Here is a 19,007-nt window from a genome sequence, read left to right as displayed (position 1 = left end):
CGTGGGGTGCCTTGTCCCCTAATTTTGATGTAGATCTCTGTGGGTTTGCAGTTTTGTTGTTCTGGTTTCTCTGCTACTTTATGGGGGAGAGGGTATATTAGAGATCTCCAAGGAAAAAGGACCAATAGGATGGATGTATATATGAAGAAATTATTATAAGGAATTGGTTCACGTTATTATGGAGGCTGAGAAGTCCCGCAGTCCACGTCTGCAAGCTGGAGACCCAGGAATGCTGAAACAAGGAGAGCTGATGGTGTATGGAGATTCCAGTCTGGGCCTGAAGGCCTGAGAACGCAGAGCACCAAGGGCAGAAGATCAGTATCGGAGCTCATCAGGCAGAAGGGATGATTCTTCCTTCCTTTGCTTTTTAAATCGGTTCAGGCCCTGCTGGATTGGAAGATGTCCCCACATGGGGTGGGGGTAGGGTTAACTGCTTTAGGAGTCTACCTATTCAAATGCTAATTTCATCAGGAAACACCCTCTGAGACACACCCAGAAATAATTTTTGGCCAGATATGCTGTGTACCCTCTGAGGCAATCAAGTTAATGCATAAATTAACCATCACAGAGGGTGTTAGGGGGATTCACAAGCTACATTGCAGCCACTGCCATCTTCTAAAATCCCCCTTTCTTTGGTCTTTCAGATTTTTTTCCTATAATCTTTATAATTAATGTTATATAATTCTGTAGCGTCTATTCCCCTCTAAGCTCTAAATATGCTTCCTCTCTTTTGTATAGTATTTCTTTACTACCAGATTAGTCACTTATTATTAATAGACTAAACAAAGTTGGGCATGCTGCCTGGTCTCTTTCTACCTTTAGTTGCACCATCTTAAAATTGAGGAAGTTGAACTCAGGTTTGCTTTTTCACAGAAGAACCTCACCAGTTAGCATTAACATTAATGGTAATTTTGCTAAAATTTAAAGAGTAAATGTATTCATTATGCTTTCAAAACAAAATGCTACTGGTGAACAGAGTAGAAACAAACTTGTTAATAGTATGACTTAACTCATTCTCAGATACATGTAAATGTGGTCTCCTTAAAGGATATTTTTTTCCCATGAGATTTATCTGTTGTTCTGTTACTCCTTTAAACTTGTACCTGGAGGAGGTTATCTTATCTGAGTCAGTCTTAATGTGTTTATTTCAGCTTATACAGTTCTCATTTCTGAACAATCAATCTGCAGTTATTTGCCAATATTAATTAGAGGTCGAGCATAGATTTTCTTAGTCTGTTCTTTTAATGTATGAGGAAAAGGATTATGTACCTTTTATTATAGACATTCTCTGAAATAATTTTTAGCTACAAAGAAGTAGCTCTGTTTCTGTGAGTCATTCTTGTATAGTGCTGGGTAAGGAATTAATTTGTAGATAGATATTTATGACTTTTAAGAGAAATCTGCAAAAATTGAAATTTCCAAAAAATTTTTGATTTGCTATAAATGCTATTATATATTGAAAATTGGAGCTTCAAATACAAATGTAGGTAACTGTAGTTGATAATATTTTTCTAAAATCTCATGATTTTCAAAGAGAAAATAGGTTTATTCTTTTTAGTCATTTTCAAGTGTAAGCTACCATGTTTTTTTTTTTCCCCTCAGCTTCCAATAAAAACAGGACAGCAGAACACACATACCAAAGTCAGTAGTGAACACAACAAGGAATGTCTTATCAATATTTCCAAATACAAGTTTTCTTTGGTTATAAGCGGCCTCACTACTATCTTAAAGAATGTTAACAATATGGTGAGTATTTGGGTTACTGTTTTGTGGGGAATTTGTTTTGGTTTGTTTTGACTAAAAAATTTGGAGCAGCATATTTTTAAGTATGGAAAGTCATTTTCTGTAGACTCTGGATATAAACATTCATCTTATGTGGGTAAACACAGGTAACCTTTTAACTTTCATTTTAATTTTTGATTCTTTCCCTTAGATGCTTCTCCTAACTATGATCCTGTCTACTTCTCCATTATTTTTTTTGAAATTAAGAGTTCATACAGAATTTGTATCATATAATAATTAACCACTGTTATTTTTATTAATTGACCATTATTTTTTAGTAATCTATTAAAATCTTTTCCATGGCTTCTTATTTGAATATTTACATATCAGATTGTCCCAGTCCTAAGAAGATAAATAAAATATGACCTTGTAGGTCTAAACTGTGAGATTGCTTTTATCAAAGTACTGTTTTATTTCCTTCCTACTTTAACCTGTGACAGATTCTGTAGTATTTAGAAAGCCCATTGTTGAAATAATTCTCATCAAATATCAATTTCATCCAGTAATTCCATTGTCAAAAGCTCATACTTGCATCTTTTCTTTCTGTTGTATAAAATCTGTTTACATTCCCTAGACTTCCAGATATTCCAGTTGTTCTCTCTCTGCACCTTTAAACATGTCATTTTTCCTGTCTCTCTGAGGTGATTTCTTCTTCTCTGTCAGTTCCTATCCAAAATTTCTTTCATACTCAGTTCAAAACAACTGACTCGAATGTTTCTTGATTAATTCCAAACTTCTTTGCTTGTCTTAGAACTTGAGCCAACATTTGTATTGTTTGTATTGAGCTATGAAACTGACTTGTAATTGTAGATTGTGAGAATCAGTCACATTTTAGTCACATCATTTTTGGTGTGTTCTTTTTAAAAACTTGATTAGATAGTACCCCAAATCTACAAAATTGATAAACTGGAGATGAGGTTTGCCTTGAAAATAATTTTCCCTTTATGAAAAAAACCTGAAGATTTTCTGAAAGAAGCAGGACCTTTATAAATATGTGAAGTGATTTACAGAAATGCATTTAAGATTTTGTGGAGCTCTTCTGTTGCATAGTATGAGTAGCATAGTGATAAGATTTTGCTTATATAAATAAATGACTGTGTTCCCAGTTAGACTAAAAATATTTTAATATTTGGAACCTTCTTTTCAAAACAAAAAGAAGACCAGTGTTGTGATATTGGCATTCAGTTAGTGCTTATTGAGTAAATTCAGTTTACTCATTAAAAACCATAGTTTCTTGTTGATAAATAGTGTAGTTTAAGGATACTGAATGCTTACAATTCAGAGTGGTTGATGTTACAGTATTTTGTTGCTCTAAGAATGTAGACTTTGATTATTTTGTGGCATCAAAGTGTGGTTAAATACCAATTCAAGATTCTGGTAAAGATACATTTAAATCCTGCATATTTTTAATGTATAAACCAAAGTATCTTATTGTTACAAGCTAATGATAGACTGTAATAAATGTCAGCATTTTTGTTTGTCTAAGACTTTATTTTGTGTGGGCATTAGGATTAAATCAGAAGTAATAAATTTAAGTATAGTATAATCTGGAGAAAAAAATGTAAGACAACATTTTCTTGATCCTAGTCCCTTGCATTTCAGATGTGTGCTGATTTGTAGTGGAGAATAATAACCAACTTTCAGTATTCTGAATCTCTTCTTTCAGAGAATATTTGGAGAAGTTGCTGAAAAAAATTTGTATCTCTCTCAGTTGATTATATTGGATACACTGGAAAAATGTCTTGCTGGGGTAAGTAAAGTCTGTTCTTAAGTAAGCAGGTTTTATGAATTCAGTTTTGAGAATGATCCGATATACCAAAATAAAGGTGTGGACAAGGAGAACAGTCACGTGGACTTTTTGTCTAAGGCATATGAATTTGGTAACAGAGCTGACTGGGTAGAACAGACAAGTTTTCAAGAGAAAATTATGTTCTCATCTTTGTAAATTAGATACTAAATTTACTTATAAAGTGTTAAGCTTGAGCCCCATATATCTCTGTCAGGTTTTTTAGATAGGGTTTTATGAAAAAAGTTACCATTTGATTTAATTAATTTATCCAGATTTTGTTAGGCCTATGGCATTGCTTAGCTTTGAAAGAATGTCATGTGAAAGACCAAGAGTAATCTTTCCCCCCCATATGAATCTGATTTATATTTTGCTTTTCAAATCTATACAAAAGAGAGCTAAAAAAAATTATAACTATTACTGATAGATCCTACCTTAACATTTGTTATGTGTAAATGTGAACATATAAAAGAAATACATAGAGGAATAATTGAGTACAAAACAGTTTTTTCTCAGGTTTCCTCTAAATAGTTATCTCAGTGTGTTTCAACCATGACTTAAATTAGAACTTTTTCAATAATATTTTTGTTTGGCACACCTTTTGCTTTTATTCAACATTGATTCTCTCTTCCAGGTGTTAACAGTTTTATTTTTTAAGGTATCATTGATATATACTTTTATGAAGTTTTCACAAGAAAATCAATGTGGTTATTACATTCACCCTTATTATTGAGTCCTCCCATACCCCATTGCAGTCACTGTCCATCAGTGTAGTAAGATGCCACAGAGTCCCTACTTGTCTTCTCTGAGCTACACTGTCTTCCCTGTGACCCCACACATACCATGTGCACCAATCATGATACCCCACAATCCCCTTCTCCCTCCCTCCCCACCTGTCTTCCCCCACCACTTCCCTTTGGTAACCAGTAGTCCCTTCTTAGAGTCTGTGAGTCTGCTGCTTTTTTGTTCCTTCAGTTTTGCTTCATTGCAGTACTCCACAAATGAGGGAAATCATTTGGTATTTGTCTTTCTCTGTCTGATCTATTTCACTGAACATAATATCCTCTAGCTCCATCCATGTTTGCAACAGTTGTTTTTTATAGTAAGCCTAGCTAGAAGGGACTTCGACATGTGAGGACTGATTGTGTGGTTGAGAAGAAAGGGAATGGTCAGAAGTGTTTGGGAAGCAGAGTAGGGAGTTGGAAAAAATAATTAAATTCACACAATTATGTATCTTTAGGGAAGAGAAGTATTTAAGACTATAGGCTACAAAACCTAAGCACAATGTTTTAAAGTCTTTTATTGAACCCTTGGCCATAAATGAAAATTCTGAGACAGTGCTTGTAAGTTTTCTACTTAAATTGTGGGTAAGCTAGTTCTGTTTCAGCTTGGTGCTTTCTATTAATTAGTGAGATGCTGTTGTTTATTTGTAAAATGGAGTGAAAGATCAAAAAGCTCTTTTAAATATTAAATAGGATGATGGACTTGGAAGGTGGACAGTTTTAAACTTCTCCTGAATCTTTTGTAGTGGTCTTACTACTTTAATGGTAAATACCAGTGTATCAGCTACATCCATGTTTGAATGGGGGTAGGGTGGTTTATTGCCTCTTTCAGTTCTATAGCTTTTCTGTATTAACATTTGTAATTGAAAGGTAATGGTAAATGTATTTTGGAGAAAGATCACTGATATTATTGACCACTGTTTAATTGGTTATTCCTTGGACGTAGCTTAATTGAAACTCTGGTTTAAGTAGGTTTGATGTGATTTGTGTAATGCATAAGATATATATTATCTTGCTCCACTCTACTATTTAAATGTGTTTTTTTCACTAAGTTTATAATTTAAAAAGTAATGCTATTTATATTAAACAGCTGTGTTTTTTTGGACTGCCTTCAATGATTTTACAGTTGTTTCTTGGTTTTCATTTTTAGATCATTAAGTAAGTTGAGGCAGTTTAAGAAAAACTGAGCCTACAAATACATGTGTATCATAAAAGGAGTTGAAATAGCTAAATGAAAGTGAGAAAATGCTCACCAATATCATATTATAGGTAAAATTTTGTAGAGTTTGTGGAATCCTAAGATTTTTGTTCCTGTATATATAACCATTATTCAAATGATCAAACACTTGTACAATTTTTACTTGTTTATTAATTGGAGTTAGTTTTAACACTGTAACTTGGTTAGCCTATGTATAAGAAACAGTCATTATAACTCAAATTTTGCAGTTCTTTGTGATACTTGTTTATTTGTTGCCTCTGTTTCAGTGTGTTTGCATCTGATCATACTTGGGTTCCAATTTCAGTATCAAGCATAGCACACACATTTACACAGTATTTTGTTCTTTGTTATCATGCTTGGTATTTTCAAAATTGTCATTCATATGTGGATACTAACACTTGTGAAATTCTAATGTGGAGCATTATATCTACAAGATACCTTATCCATTGGCTATGTTGTTCATTGTAAAGTAGAGATTTCTTTTACAAAGGGTATGTCTCAGAGTTAACACAGCAGTTATCAAACTTGGGGTCATTAATGGTAAAACCAACTGGCATTATGTACTCCTGATGTAATAATGTAATAGAAATGGTACTGATCACCTACAGTGTTTAATCTGAATCTAATCAGAACATTAGGTTTAGATCCCAACTTACAGAAAATAACAGTAAGTAGAAGAACAGGTTAAGGTACATAACTAAGAAAAAAATCAAACCAACAGTATGGATCATTTTATAAGCAACTGGTCCATTTTCTTAATGTTATAAAAATCAAATTGATGTATATAGAGTCCAGGGAAGATAGTTTTAGAATAAAGACACTAAAGGGACCTAACAATCACGCTGCAGTCTATGAACCCTTTTTGGACCCTAGTTGAATAAAACAAATCTCTGAAAGATATTCTGGGGGCAGCTTGGGGAGTTTGATATAGATGGGATATTAGTTGATACAATGGAATTGTTTATTTTTCCTTGTGATTATGGTTGTATTGAAGTTATATTGGAGAGTGTTCTTGTTTTTCGGTGGTGCTGAAGTACCTAGGGGTGAGGTATTACAGTGTTCGTAACTAACTTGGAAATGTTTCAACGAAAACAAAATTATTTGTAATAAGTAATATCTCTCTGTTTTGGTCAATCTGCCCAAAGGCATATGTGATGGTCCACACCAGGAATTTACTGGATGTTGAGACAGATGACACAATAAGTAAAGTTTATTTAGAACTCATGACTGGGGATTCCCAGGAAGGGATTTGATGAACAGGAACACAAGCAGGAATAAGGGGGAGCTAGGGAAGATGGATGGCAGGGGCTGGACTTTCCCTATGATTAAGAGGTGAGAGATGAAACTGTCTTCTTTATTAGACTAATTGTAGGAAGGTATAAGAAACATGATGAAGTATTAATTGCTGAATCTAGGTAATGAGTATATGGGTGTTCATTATTCTATTTAAACTCTTAGGTATGTTTGAAAATGTACATAATAGAAAATATTTTCATGTAAATTTAAGAATGTTTTGGAATTATGTGATTATTTCTATTTTAGCAACCAAAAGACACAATGAGATTAGATGAAACGATGCTGGTCAAACAGTTGCTGCCAGAAATCTGCCATTTTCTTCACACCTGTCGTGAAGGAAACCAGCATGCCGCTGAACTTCGGAATTCTGCCTCTGGGGTTTTATTTTCTCTCAGCTGCAATAACTTTAATGCAGTCTTCAGTCGCATTTCTACCAGGTTAGTGTGTAAATTTGTATAGGGTTATTGTAAGTAATGTAATTTTAGAAATCCTTCTTTTGTCTGCATAAAAATAAAAAGTTGCCAGAAATTAGCTTGACCTGGACTCCTGTAGAAATTTTATGCATTGATTTCTTTGAAATCTTTATTATGTGATATTGTGGTATTGGTGTGTACCATTAAATATGAGTCAGTTATAAACTTGAAAGTCTGAATTTTAGGAAAAAATATCACTCTTGACCAAGTTTTTTTTTTTAACACTGAGTGTGAAATTTTGGTTTGGCCCTTTAACATTCCTTTAAATTAAAATAACTGATCAGATAGAATAATTGATAAGAGTAGTCAGAATTCTGATGATCTCACAGCTTTTCACCTTATCACAAGATACTAAGTTACCAAAAAAAAAAAAAAAAACCCCCAGCGGTACAGAAAGCATAAGGAAGTGAGTAACTGCAAAGTGGAATTCACCAGAAAGTAGACTGTGTTTTAAGTGTATGAACTGTAAAGCTCCCATTTGTTGAGCATTTACAGCATATACTGTGCTGTTTTATCCTGACAGTATCTCTGAAATGTAGCTGATACTTCCCTGTTTCACAGGTTAGCAAACTATTCCCCAAAGAAGTTACGTACATGAAATGCCAAATAATGGGGGAACCAAAATTTCTAAGTTGACTGGATTCAGAGACTATTAATTTCATTACACCAGTTTGCTTCCCTATACTTCTATTTTATTCATCTTTTGACAAAATCCTTTTTATAGTATATACTGCTGTGCTTTAAAATTGCATGATGAATATAATTTAAGTTTTTGTTGATGATTAAAAATCATCATGTGATCATCAGTTGTGATATACTGCACCTGGGGAGAAATTGGTATAGATGGCACTCTTATGGAATGGAATTATAACTGACCATAGCAAGTAACTCTGGAACTTGCTTTTATGCAAATGATTTGCCTTTTTCATGCAAGTAGAGTCAAATGGGTCCTTAATTATGACCAAGGAGGACAGATTATCCTTAAACAACAAGGATTTGAACTGCACAGGTCTGCTTATGCATTGTTGTTTTTTTTTTCCAATAAATGTATTGGAAAATTTTCTGGAGATTTGTGCCAATTTGAAAAACATTTTCTTTTCTCTAGCTTACTTTATTGTAACAATACAGTATATAATATACAAAATATGTGTTAACCAACTGTTTATGTTATTGGTAAGGCTGCTGGTCAACTGTAGGGTATTAGCAGTTGAATTTTTGGGGAGTCAAAAGTTATACATATATTTTTGACTTCACGGGGTAGGGGAGTTGGGTGTCATCACCCCTAACCCTCAAGTAGTTCAAGGGTTAACTGTATAACATAAATCACTTAGTGATCAGTGAATCAGAGATTATGCTGAATAGAGAAAACCAATCCTCTTTGTTTTTTGGTACCTCGGCATCTTTTGACTTGTCTATTGTGTGAACAGTGGACTAACATTGGTTAGATTTGTTCATTCTTCTGTTGTTTTCCAAAGGTGTGAATGAGAATGTACACCATAATTTGTAAATTTGTGCTATGGTGTTTCAGGGGAATTAGCTAACTTGAAAATCCTATAGTCTTTTAAATTAAAAATGACATTTCTATGATGATGATGCTACACAACACTGTTACTCAACTTCTCATCAGAATTCTGGTGCAAAGAAAATTAAAAATTTATTTAATGATATAATATGATTGATAATGTTGGTAGTGTTTACACAATATAGAACAATGTCTTCATGAAGTCTTTTGAGTAATAACATTTCATATTTTGAGTAATAATACTGATTGAAGCAACAAGATAACAAATACTTAGGGAATAGGAGATGTAAAAATTATAAAAAGCAACACCTCTTCTTTGTTTAGGTGATTACTAGACCAGCCTTTACTATTTGAGGTAATCTTAGGTTGAAAGTAGAGAATGATAAAATAAAAAAGTGTTTTTTAGTCTAAATATGAATTGCTTTATAAAACACAGCAAATGTGCCACCTTTGAAAACCCTGTAGTCACCAAAGGTTTTATTTTATGGGATTTTGCAGCATTAGCACATATAAAAATAGACAACTTTTGTCTATTTCCTGAACCTAGTTCACTGTTTTCAGAATAGAGGTGAAGTACTTCCAAAATAAGCCAGCTTCTTTAGCTTTCAGGGGACAGGCTGTTCAGATGGAATCTATGAAATACATATTTCAGATAACTGCATTTGCTGTTTAATTTAGCTGTGCCAGAAATACGAGCTGGTCTTGTTAGAGGACTACTCACCTGAAAGACCATTATGATCATTTAGTTTAGCTGGAGATATCTTAGGACTTTGCTGTAATAGCATTAGGTGACTTAAAATATGCGAGTGAGTAGAATGACAGTTCTTTCTGAAGACTGATTTTTATGTGTTACATAATAGGTGAATCAATATTATGGAAGTTTGTTGTACTTCACCATTCTACCTGTCTACGAATGTTTCTGTTTTAGGATTAACATTAGCTTTTGATATTTCTGGCCTTTGCTTTTAATGGAATATGGGCTACAGATTTTAAGATCACTTTATTATTCTGTTGAGGTATATATACTGTGTTCTGTGGCTCATGGTATTCTTTTATACAGAGGAGTAGATGCTTTTTCCACAGAATTACTGTACAACTGCAATAAATCTAATTGCTTTGTAGTGGGAGGGCCCTGTGGAGTATCTGATTTGACACAACCACTAGAAGCAGAAGACTCAGTGGCTTTAGAAGTTGTATTTGATTCTTTCACAAATCTGCTGGGGTTTTTTTTAATGGTTTCTTATTCTCTCTATGGTTTTAAGTTTCTTACATGCCTCTAATCTTTCAAAACATACTTATTTTATATTCTCTTTAAGACTGTTAAGTGATCTCATTTGTGCGAACTGTCATTCATAGTGAATTATTCTGTTTTCTAAACTTTGCAAATTTATCTTTATATATCAATATATTTATCTTTATTTATCAATATATTTTCTTGGGAATCTTTGTACCCTGAGGCTGTAGGAGTGTCCTAGACATGGTTTTGTATTTGCTTTTGCCAAGTTCTTAGCTCTGGACTTAACTTTTTTTGTTCATTTCTCAGCCACAGATTGTATGGATGGTATAAATGCAGACATCAAACCCTCAAGGTAACAACCTTGGGTGATTTTTCCCTTACCCAGAGTTTAGGCAGAGCAGACAAACTTCTTGTGCTGATACATTTTTTTTCTCCTTTCCTCCCTCCTTTCCTTCCTTCCTTGACTGTCTCTGTGTGTCTCTTTTTTTAGGGAGTGTGTAGCTCTTTCTAGTCAGGTAGGGCCCCAGTTCTACACCTTGCATTATTAGGGTACAAGGCTTTGTATCTAATCCGTTGTGGATGTTAGTCCCAAACCTCTAGGTCAAGGAGAGAAAAAAAACCTAACCACTTTCTTTCTTCAGTTGTTGGACAGCCTGATCATGCCTTTCAAACCATCTCTGGTTTTCAGTTTCCTCTTCATTTCTCCACCTGGGTAGATTCCTGGGTGGGTGGTGTTTGTTTTACTTCATTCCAATGCATTTTAAATATTTGTTGTTGTTCAGTTTACCTGGTCTTTCTAGATGTTTTGGTGATAGGTGTTCCACTTCGTGTCTTTTGCTCAAACTACCCTTTATTTATTTGATTTCTCTGCTTCAGAAATGAGGTGTAAGCTTCACAAAATACCCCTCCCTATGGAAATAACTGGCTATAAAAGGAATTAAACTTTTCTTCCATTTCCACAACCAACCAAAAGTCAGCTTTTAAAAGTTGGTGTTGCTGATTTATTAAGTTGTGTCTCATAAGGAGTCCTATTCCATAGTTCAGGCTTTCTGCAGCAGCTGTTGAATTTTTAACATGTAAATCAGTATTGAGGACCTTCTCATTGCTGGTATGAACCTGGTTTTGCACCCTGATGACACAAAGAGCTTTAGTTGTAAATGCTGAGAATAATTTTAATGTAGCTATACATTTGAGACCAAAGTGAGTGAAAAAAAAATTTGAGAAGGAAGAAGTGGGATTAGTTTCATCTTTAGCAATTGAAAGTTTAGTGTGATGATTAATGTCAGTTTTAAACTGCACTAAAATGATAAAAATTCAAGTTAATATTATGAATGAGATTGTCATATTTGTGCTTTTTCACCATCTCTCTCTGAATTTATGAAAATTAGTAATTGTATTTTATTGCTTACATTATTTGATATCTTCTTGTTTTGAAATAATACATACGTCTCATTAGGAAGCACAATTCAGTTACTTCGCAGTACCAACTGTGGTTGCTAGTGAAAAATGGAAGAAAACTTTAATCTCTTTAAGGCTTAAGTGAATTTCTTTATCAGTTAAAAAGTATACTTTGGTTAAGTGTTAAATTTTTCCACATTTGTGATAACTTCATATTTAATGTAAGGGAAATTTGGGGTTTAGAAAGATTCTTGTCCTTAGAAGCTTAAGTTCTGTGACAGAGGGACAAATAATTACATGTACAGACTGTGAAAAGCACAATAAAGAAAGACTTCTTCCTTTTTTTATATAAAGTAAATACATCCTATAAATGTAGATAAAATACCATTCATGTCTCTGAAGTGTAGTTGATGTGAATAGAAGTTAATAAATTTATCTTTATTTTACTTATAATTTGAAAGCGAATTTTAAAACCTTTTTATTGCATAGCAGAGAGAAGAGTATTTCAAATACCTGTGCATCTCTCACTCTGTCTGCTCCAGCAGTTATCAGTGTGCTGCAATTATTTTTTTAATAAAAATTATATATGTTTAAGGTATACTACATGATGATTTGATACAAATAGTGAAATTTACTGGATTATCGTGGTTTCTTTCATTACATCCTCTGAATTAGTATGTTTCTTTAGATTTTCATAAAGAATTTTTATTCTTCTATTTTTATGTGTGTATTTTCTCTTGTAAGCTTGTTATTGGCCTATGAAAAATCTGTTGAATCCAGAATTTTGGGCTGGTCTAGGATTTAAGTTGATAACTATTTTGGTTTTTACTTTTCAGGTTACAGGAATTGACTGTTTGTTCAGAAGATAATGTTGATGTTCATGATATAGAATTGTTACAGTATATCAATGTGGATTGTGCAAAATTAAAAAGACTCTTGAAGGGTAAGTTTAAATGTATAATATATCCAACATTAATCACTCTGGGTGAAAAACCTGTATTTTGAATGTCTTAATTGTACTGTTGTGCTGAGTTAGAACATAAAAGTGGATTTATAATGCAAATATCCTTGTGAAATGGATAATAATACTTATGGCTCAATGATTTTTGAAACTTTTGAAACAATACAATAGAGAGAATGAGTATCTTAAATTTTGGCCAAGTTTTTGTAGAGTTTTATTCAACTACAATTTTTGCTTTTAATAAAGAGAATGTAAGGGTGCTGTTATTTAATTTTTCTAGAATTTCATTTCTTTAAGGTATAGATTGTAGGACTTATCTGTTTAGCTATTGTAGTGCTGTAAACAGTTTAGCAGGATATCAAAAGTTTCATTGCAGAGTGGAATCAAAATATTGTGATCTTATAATGAGAACTGAGTCAGGAATCTCTCTTGTAACATTTCTCTTTTCAGCTCTGTTAATGATTTACTGACTGACTTTAAAGCATTGCAAAGTCTCTTCCCTTTCAGTGCCTAGTTTTGCTTCCTGTAGAGCATGTCCGTAGTAGTCCCACACAGGAATATTATAATGCCTATTATGTAATTTTAAAGCTTTGGGAAGTACTTTACATGATTATGTTGATTGAAATAAACTGTCAGAAGGAATTGAGAGAAGCTTTTGGGAAGCAGGAAATTATTATAGATAAGATATCAGTGAGCATTATTTAATAAACTGAGTATAAAGACCTAAATTCATTTCATAAAATTTTTTTTAGTTTTGTGTAATATTGGATCCTGGCTAATGTAAACATGAAATCTTATAGTATACGATTCACACATATTTTTATTTTACTTTGTACATTTATTAAGTAATTCTGAATAATGTTTTTAGTGGCTGATCTGAAAGGTGATTTAGTTATGTAAGCTTTGAAAACCTCAACAGTTATGCAGTGTAATTTTGAGAATACTTTTTGAGTTTTCTTAACATTTGCTTTAAACTCAACTAGTTCATCAGAAATGTAAAAAGATATATAGATCCATACCATGAGACTGTGTTCCATCTCTGTTACTGATTTTAGGTCATAAACATTATAAAACCAAGCAACAGTTAAATCACTTTTTTATAACTTTAATAAAGGGGAAAAAAGGATAATTTTTGCTATTATGTCAAGTTATGGACAAGCAGACAGCAATTATTTAGATTTTAATAAACCAGTTAATTTATAGTTGAAATGTCAAGATTTTAGTATCATTAAACATTGAGAAGTTAAGGAAATGATTGGTAAAATTTAGAGATTTCTTTTATATATAAAATTTAAGAAGTATATCCAGGATTTTGTGATTTTTCATAACGTTCAGAGACATTTTGGAAATAAATCTAGTCCAGATTGTCCAATAATAAGTGCTTATTTTAAACATCAATTTTCTTAAAAATGTTTAATTCATAATAATTAATTGAGATGATTTTTCATGCCCAAATAAGAGAAACTAAATGTGTGGATAAATGACTTTCTTTTTATTGTGGTACATTATCCTTATTGAATGCAGGTCTCTCATGAACATAAATTTAGAGTATTCGCTGATAAATGTGTACAAAGCCAATATAAATAGGCCAGCACAAGATGGCTCTAAGTGACAGTGATGAAAGGAATGGAAACTTTTTGTAACATGAATAGTAAAAGTAGTAAATATATTTTAAATTCAATTTAACAGCACTTGTTGAGAAACTATGCGAGAAACTTGGGCTTACAAAGATTAATAAAATATTGAGTCTGTCCCAGTGGAGCTCATGGCCTGCTTTATGAGACAAATGTTATCAAATTGTTTGCAAAGAAATGTGGCAAATTGAAATAGGTTGACATTAAGTGAGGAAAGAAGTGTATATTTGTTTTGGGGTGATAGATGTTATGAGAAAAAGAGCAAGGTATGGAGGTGAAAGAGTAGGTCATACCATATTAATAAAGGCCTAGTAACATGTTATATTTTTAGTATGTGCCATGCATCATGCTATGCCATTCACTTGCCTTTTCTCATTAATCCTCACAATAACCCTATGAAACAGATAGTAGTAGTATCATTTTCTATAAAGATGAGGAAATAGAGGCTTAAATAACATTTCCAAGGTCAGACAGCTAGTTAGTGACAAGTTGACAAGCTAGTGAGTCACAAAGCTATTGTGCTTTTGAGTTATGAGGCTTTATTTTAGTGGTTATGGAAAGTGATGGAAAGACTTTAAGGTGGGATCAGTATTTTATTTCAGGTACCACTTTGCTTGGAATTTACAGGATGATTTGGTAGAAGGTTACATGGACTTCTGGGACTTGGTTGTGTTGTAATGTAAGAAATAAATAATGAGGGTAGTGGAGGTCTGGATGGAATGGGGTAAGGTGGGGACCAGTTTGATTTAGGGTATTTAGGAAGTAACATTTGAGTAGAATATATCACACACCATTTGGTGATAAATTTAGACATACGGTGTTAAAAAGAAGTATCACCAAGTACTTACAGAATAAGCTCGTTAAAACAGGAAAGGAAGGAAGGGTTGAAGCAGAGAAGAAGGTGGCTAGGAAAATGATGAATTGAGTTTTAGATCTATTGAGTTTGAGGTATCAGTAGGCTGTCCAGTCATGAATTTGTAGAACTGGAGTAATAAAGGATGTATACATTGGAATCGAGAATAGACTACTGTGTATAATGCATTTAAAATGTGATAAAGGTAAAGTTGATGAACATATGATGTCAGATAGGTTCAAGGGCCTTATGAAGTATAATGCCATTACTGGAAATCAAGAGAGAGCAAGAGCAAAGAAAGCTAAAGAGCTGCTTTAAAACTGTCTTGGAGAGCAAGTTATTTATTTTCAAGTCCAGGAAAAAAATTGACATTTAAAAGATTGTTTAGACAATTTTGTTACTTGAAGACTCATCTGTATCTTAGGAAGATATTAATATAAATGTTGTAAGTACCTGTATCCCTTTGGTAAAAGTCCATGGGGGCAGCAAAAACAAAAACAAGTGGGACTACATCAAACTAAAAAGCTTCTGTACAGCAAATGAAACATTAACAAAATGAAAAGGCAACCTACTGAATGGAAGAAAAATACTTGCAAATCATATATCTGATAAAGGGTTAATACAAAAAAACATAAAGAAGTCATACAACTCAAAAGAAAAAAAAAAATCCAGTTAAAAAGGGGCAGAGGATCTGAACATTTTTCCAAAGGAGACATACCATATGGGCAACAGACACATGAAAAGATGCTCAACATTACTTACAATCAGAAAAATGCAAATCAGAAACACAATGAGATACTACCTCACACCTGTCAGAATGGCTAGTATCAAAATGACAAGACATAACAAGTATTGGCAAGGATATGGAAAGAAAGGATCCCTCATACACTGTTGGTGGGAATGTAAATTGGTGTAGCCACTATGGCAACAGTATGGAGGTTAAAAATTAAAAATAGAATTACCATATGATCCAGCAATTCTACTTCTGGGTATTGTCTGAAGAAAAAGCAAAAACACCAACTTGAAAAGATATATGCACCCCCCCCCATGTGCAGCATTATTTACAGTAGCCAAGATACGGAAGCAACCTAAGTGTACGTTGATAGATGAATGGCTAAAGAAGCTGAGGCATATATATCTGCAGTGGAATACTATTCAGACATAAGAAAGAATGAAATTTTGCTATTTGTGACAGTGTGGATGGACCTCGAGGGCATTGTGCATTAAGTCAAAAAGGGTAAATACCATATGATCTTATATGTGGAATCTTAAAAAAAAAAAGAAGGCAAGAAAGAAAAAAAAAAAGAAAACCCAAGCTCATAGTTACAGAGGAGAGGTTGGTGGTTGTCAGAGGTGGGGGACAGATGGTGGGTGGAGGGATGGAACAGGTGGAAGGGGCCAAAGGTACAAACTTCCAGTTATAAGATAAATAAAATAAATAAATAAGTTATGGAGATGTAAGAAAAAATTTGTAACTGCATGTGGTGACAGACATTAACTAGATTATTGTGGTGATTATCTTGCAGTATATACAAATACCGTATCATATACACCTGAAACTAATACAATGTTGCATGTCAGTTATACCTCAAAAGAAAAAAATCCTTAAGGGGAGTTTTCTACCAAGGGACTATTACTAGTAAAATAGTTTATAGAAGGATCATCTTTTCCAGATATAAATCTTTTTATAAATGTGGACAATAAATTTAGAGAAGAGGAAATTAAAATATCTAATATATTTAAATGGAGAAATGTTTAGTCTTGTTTTAAAAATGCAGTGTACTAGTTTGAACAAATTAGCAAGAATGAAAAACTAACTGTTTAATGATGACAAGGATGTGATAAAGGCACTTTTATATACTTGGTGGAAGTGGCATTTGGCTCAACCCTTTGAAATTCAGCTTGGCAGTATTTATCAATAGCCTTAAAAAGTATTCCTGTCTTTGACTGAACGGTTCTATTTCTAGATATTTACTTACCTTAAAAGAAATAATCACTAATATGGAGAAGATTTGGTTATAAAAGTATTTGTGTTATTTATAATTTGAAAATTTGGAAATATCTTAAATGTACAATTGGAAAATGTCTAAATAAACAGTGACTTAAATGTTTTGAAATTCATCAGAGTATACTGAAAAGACAATGGAATTGAAACCCAGTTCAATAATTCGTTAGGTGTGTAACCTCAGAAATACAGTTTGCTCATCTGTAATATTTGAGAACATTAAGATTTTGAAAGAATTAAATATATAATAGATTAAAAATACCTGGAATGTTGTGTGTATGATATAGTTACTGTTATATAGAGAGCCATCAAATATATGTATGAGGAATTTTTAATGATACAGAAAAATTTTGAAATAGTATGTGAAGTGAAAGGAACAAACATGTTTGATACAGCCTATATGATCTCAATTACGGTAAATATATTTGTCTTAAACATTCATAGAAAAAGGAATGGAGGAAAATTCACCAAACTTAACTGTGATTGTCTTTGAATGACAGAATCAGGGATGATGTTTAAAATTTCCCTTAGATTGTACATTTTAAAAAGTTTCAACAATGACCATGTGTTTTACACTTCTTTCAAAAAGTAAGTTGTTATTAAAACAAAGCAAGGGAAAAAAGCTCACAGCAACCTTTGAAGTTAAAGGCATGTTTCCTTCCTTATTCCTTCCCTCCCTCCCTCCTTTCCTGCCTTCCTTCCTTCCTCCGTTTTGTCTTTAGTGGACATACCAGTGAGATTTAGGTTTATATTAATTGTCTTTATCTTTACATGGCTTACAAATATTACTGGAACAAAAGTTTATATGTAAAAGAAAAGGTATTTTTTACTAGTAGCTCAGATTTGTATTTGTGTTAACTAGAATTAATTTTAAAACTATTTTTCTCCCCAGAAACAGCATTCAAATTTAAAGCCTTAAAGAAGGTCGCACAGTTAGCAGTTATAAATAGCTTGGAAAAAGTAAGTTGTAACCTCTTTGGTTTTAATTGTTAATTTTGGTTACAAATATTTCTGTCTTAACTATTTTGAACCAAAAAGTCATGACTTGAATGATAATTTCACATTACTTTTTAGGGACCATGCACTACAATATTCTTATGAATATAAGAATATAATCAGGGCCATATGACATTTTATTTACTATATTAAGATATTTCTGCTTTTATATGAAAACATTTTTTTTTAATTTGTAGGCATTTTGAAACTGGGTAAAAAATTATCCAGATGAATTTACAATGTAAAAGTATAATCGGGGCTGTATGACATTTTATTTACTGTATTAAGAAAACATCTCTGCTTTCATATGAAAACGTTTTGTTATTTGTAGGCATTTTGGAACTGGGTAGAAAATTATCCAGATGAATTTACAAAGCTGTACCAGATTCCACAGACTGATATGGCTGGTAAGGAAAAGAGATTATTTTGTCTTAAATTCTCACTTGTGAGGTTAAAAACCTATCACTTTCCAGGTGATTTTTGTTATTAGGGTGCTTTTACATCTTGTCAACTGACGTCAAGTAGGAAATACTATTTTTCTCTTATATTACCCTGAACTCTTTTCCTTTCTTTTGAGCAAATAAAAGAGTTTGAAATGAAGCTCTAATCTTTCATTTGAATTGTGGGCTGGATATTTGATGGCTCCTCATTGTAGAGAAGTACTTTTTTGTTTGTGCTCTAAGGCTTTATTTTGTATTCAGGGGAGTGAGTACAGAGCAGTAATATCTTTACCTAGAATTTTTGAGACACGACTGCAAGGCAAGAGAATATACATTCCTAGAGAGTATATTCCCTTTGGGAAGTTGTCTTATCTTTGTTCCTTGGGCACATTGCATTTTGCATAAGGCCCTGGATATTGAGACTCAACACACATTTGACCATTCTAAAACGTGGACTATTCTGGGATGGATTAATATAACTCTTCTAACACATAGAAAATATAACATTGCTTGTCTGCTTACCTAATGAATTTATTAGTTTAAGTAAACCTCCAAATTTATCTTTTAAAAATGTGACCTTTGGGCTTTTGGGTAGTACTGGCTTTTAAGTTAATGCCAGAGAT

General features: G+C 32.8%; 1 protein-coding gene across 7 annotated transcripts in view; it reads left to right on the top strand.

Moving 5' to 3' along the window:
* NF1 (neurofibromin 1) overlaps window positions 1-19,007 on the top strand; it is a 304,417-nt gene that overhangs the window by 99,339 nt on the left and 186,071 nt on the right. For all 7 annotated transcript variants that reach the window (XR_008997245.1, XM_057501129.1, XM_057501130.1 and 4 more), the window contains exons 2-7: window positions 1,603-1,746; window positions 3,449-3,532; window positions 7,112-7,302; window positions 12,332-12,438; window positions 17,841-17,908; window positions 18,276-18,351. Coding sequence is in view for 6 of the 7 variants with exons in the window: in XM_057501129.1 (XP_057357112.1) it covers window positions 1,603-1,746; window positions 3,449-3,532; window positions 7,112-7,302; window positions 12,332-12,438; window positions 17,841-17,908; window positions 18,276-18,351 (670 nt within the window). In the remaining variant the exon portion in view is untranslated. The remainder of the gene's footprint in view (window positions 1-1,602; window positions 1,747-3,448; window positions 3,533-7,111; window positions 7,303-12,331; window positions 12,439-17,840; window positions 17,909-18,275; window positions 18,352-19,007) is intronic.

Source organism: Manis pentadactyla, chromosome 4 (assembly GCF_030020395.1).
Source record: "Manis pentadactyla isolate mManPen7 chromosome 4, mManPen7.hap1, whole genome shotgun sequence".
Classification (NCBI taxonomy): Eukaryota; Metazoa; Chordata; class Mammalia; order Pholidota; family Manidae; genus Manis; species Manis pentadactyla.
The sequence above is the reverse complement of the archived record's forward strand: the minus strand, read 5'-3'. Positions and strand labels throughout refer to the sequence as shown.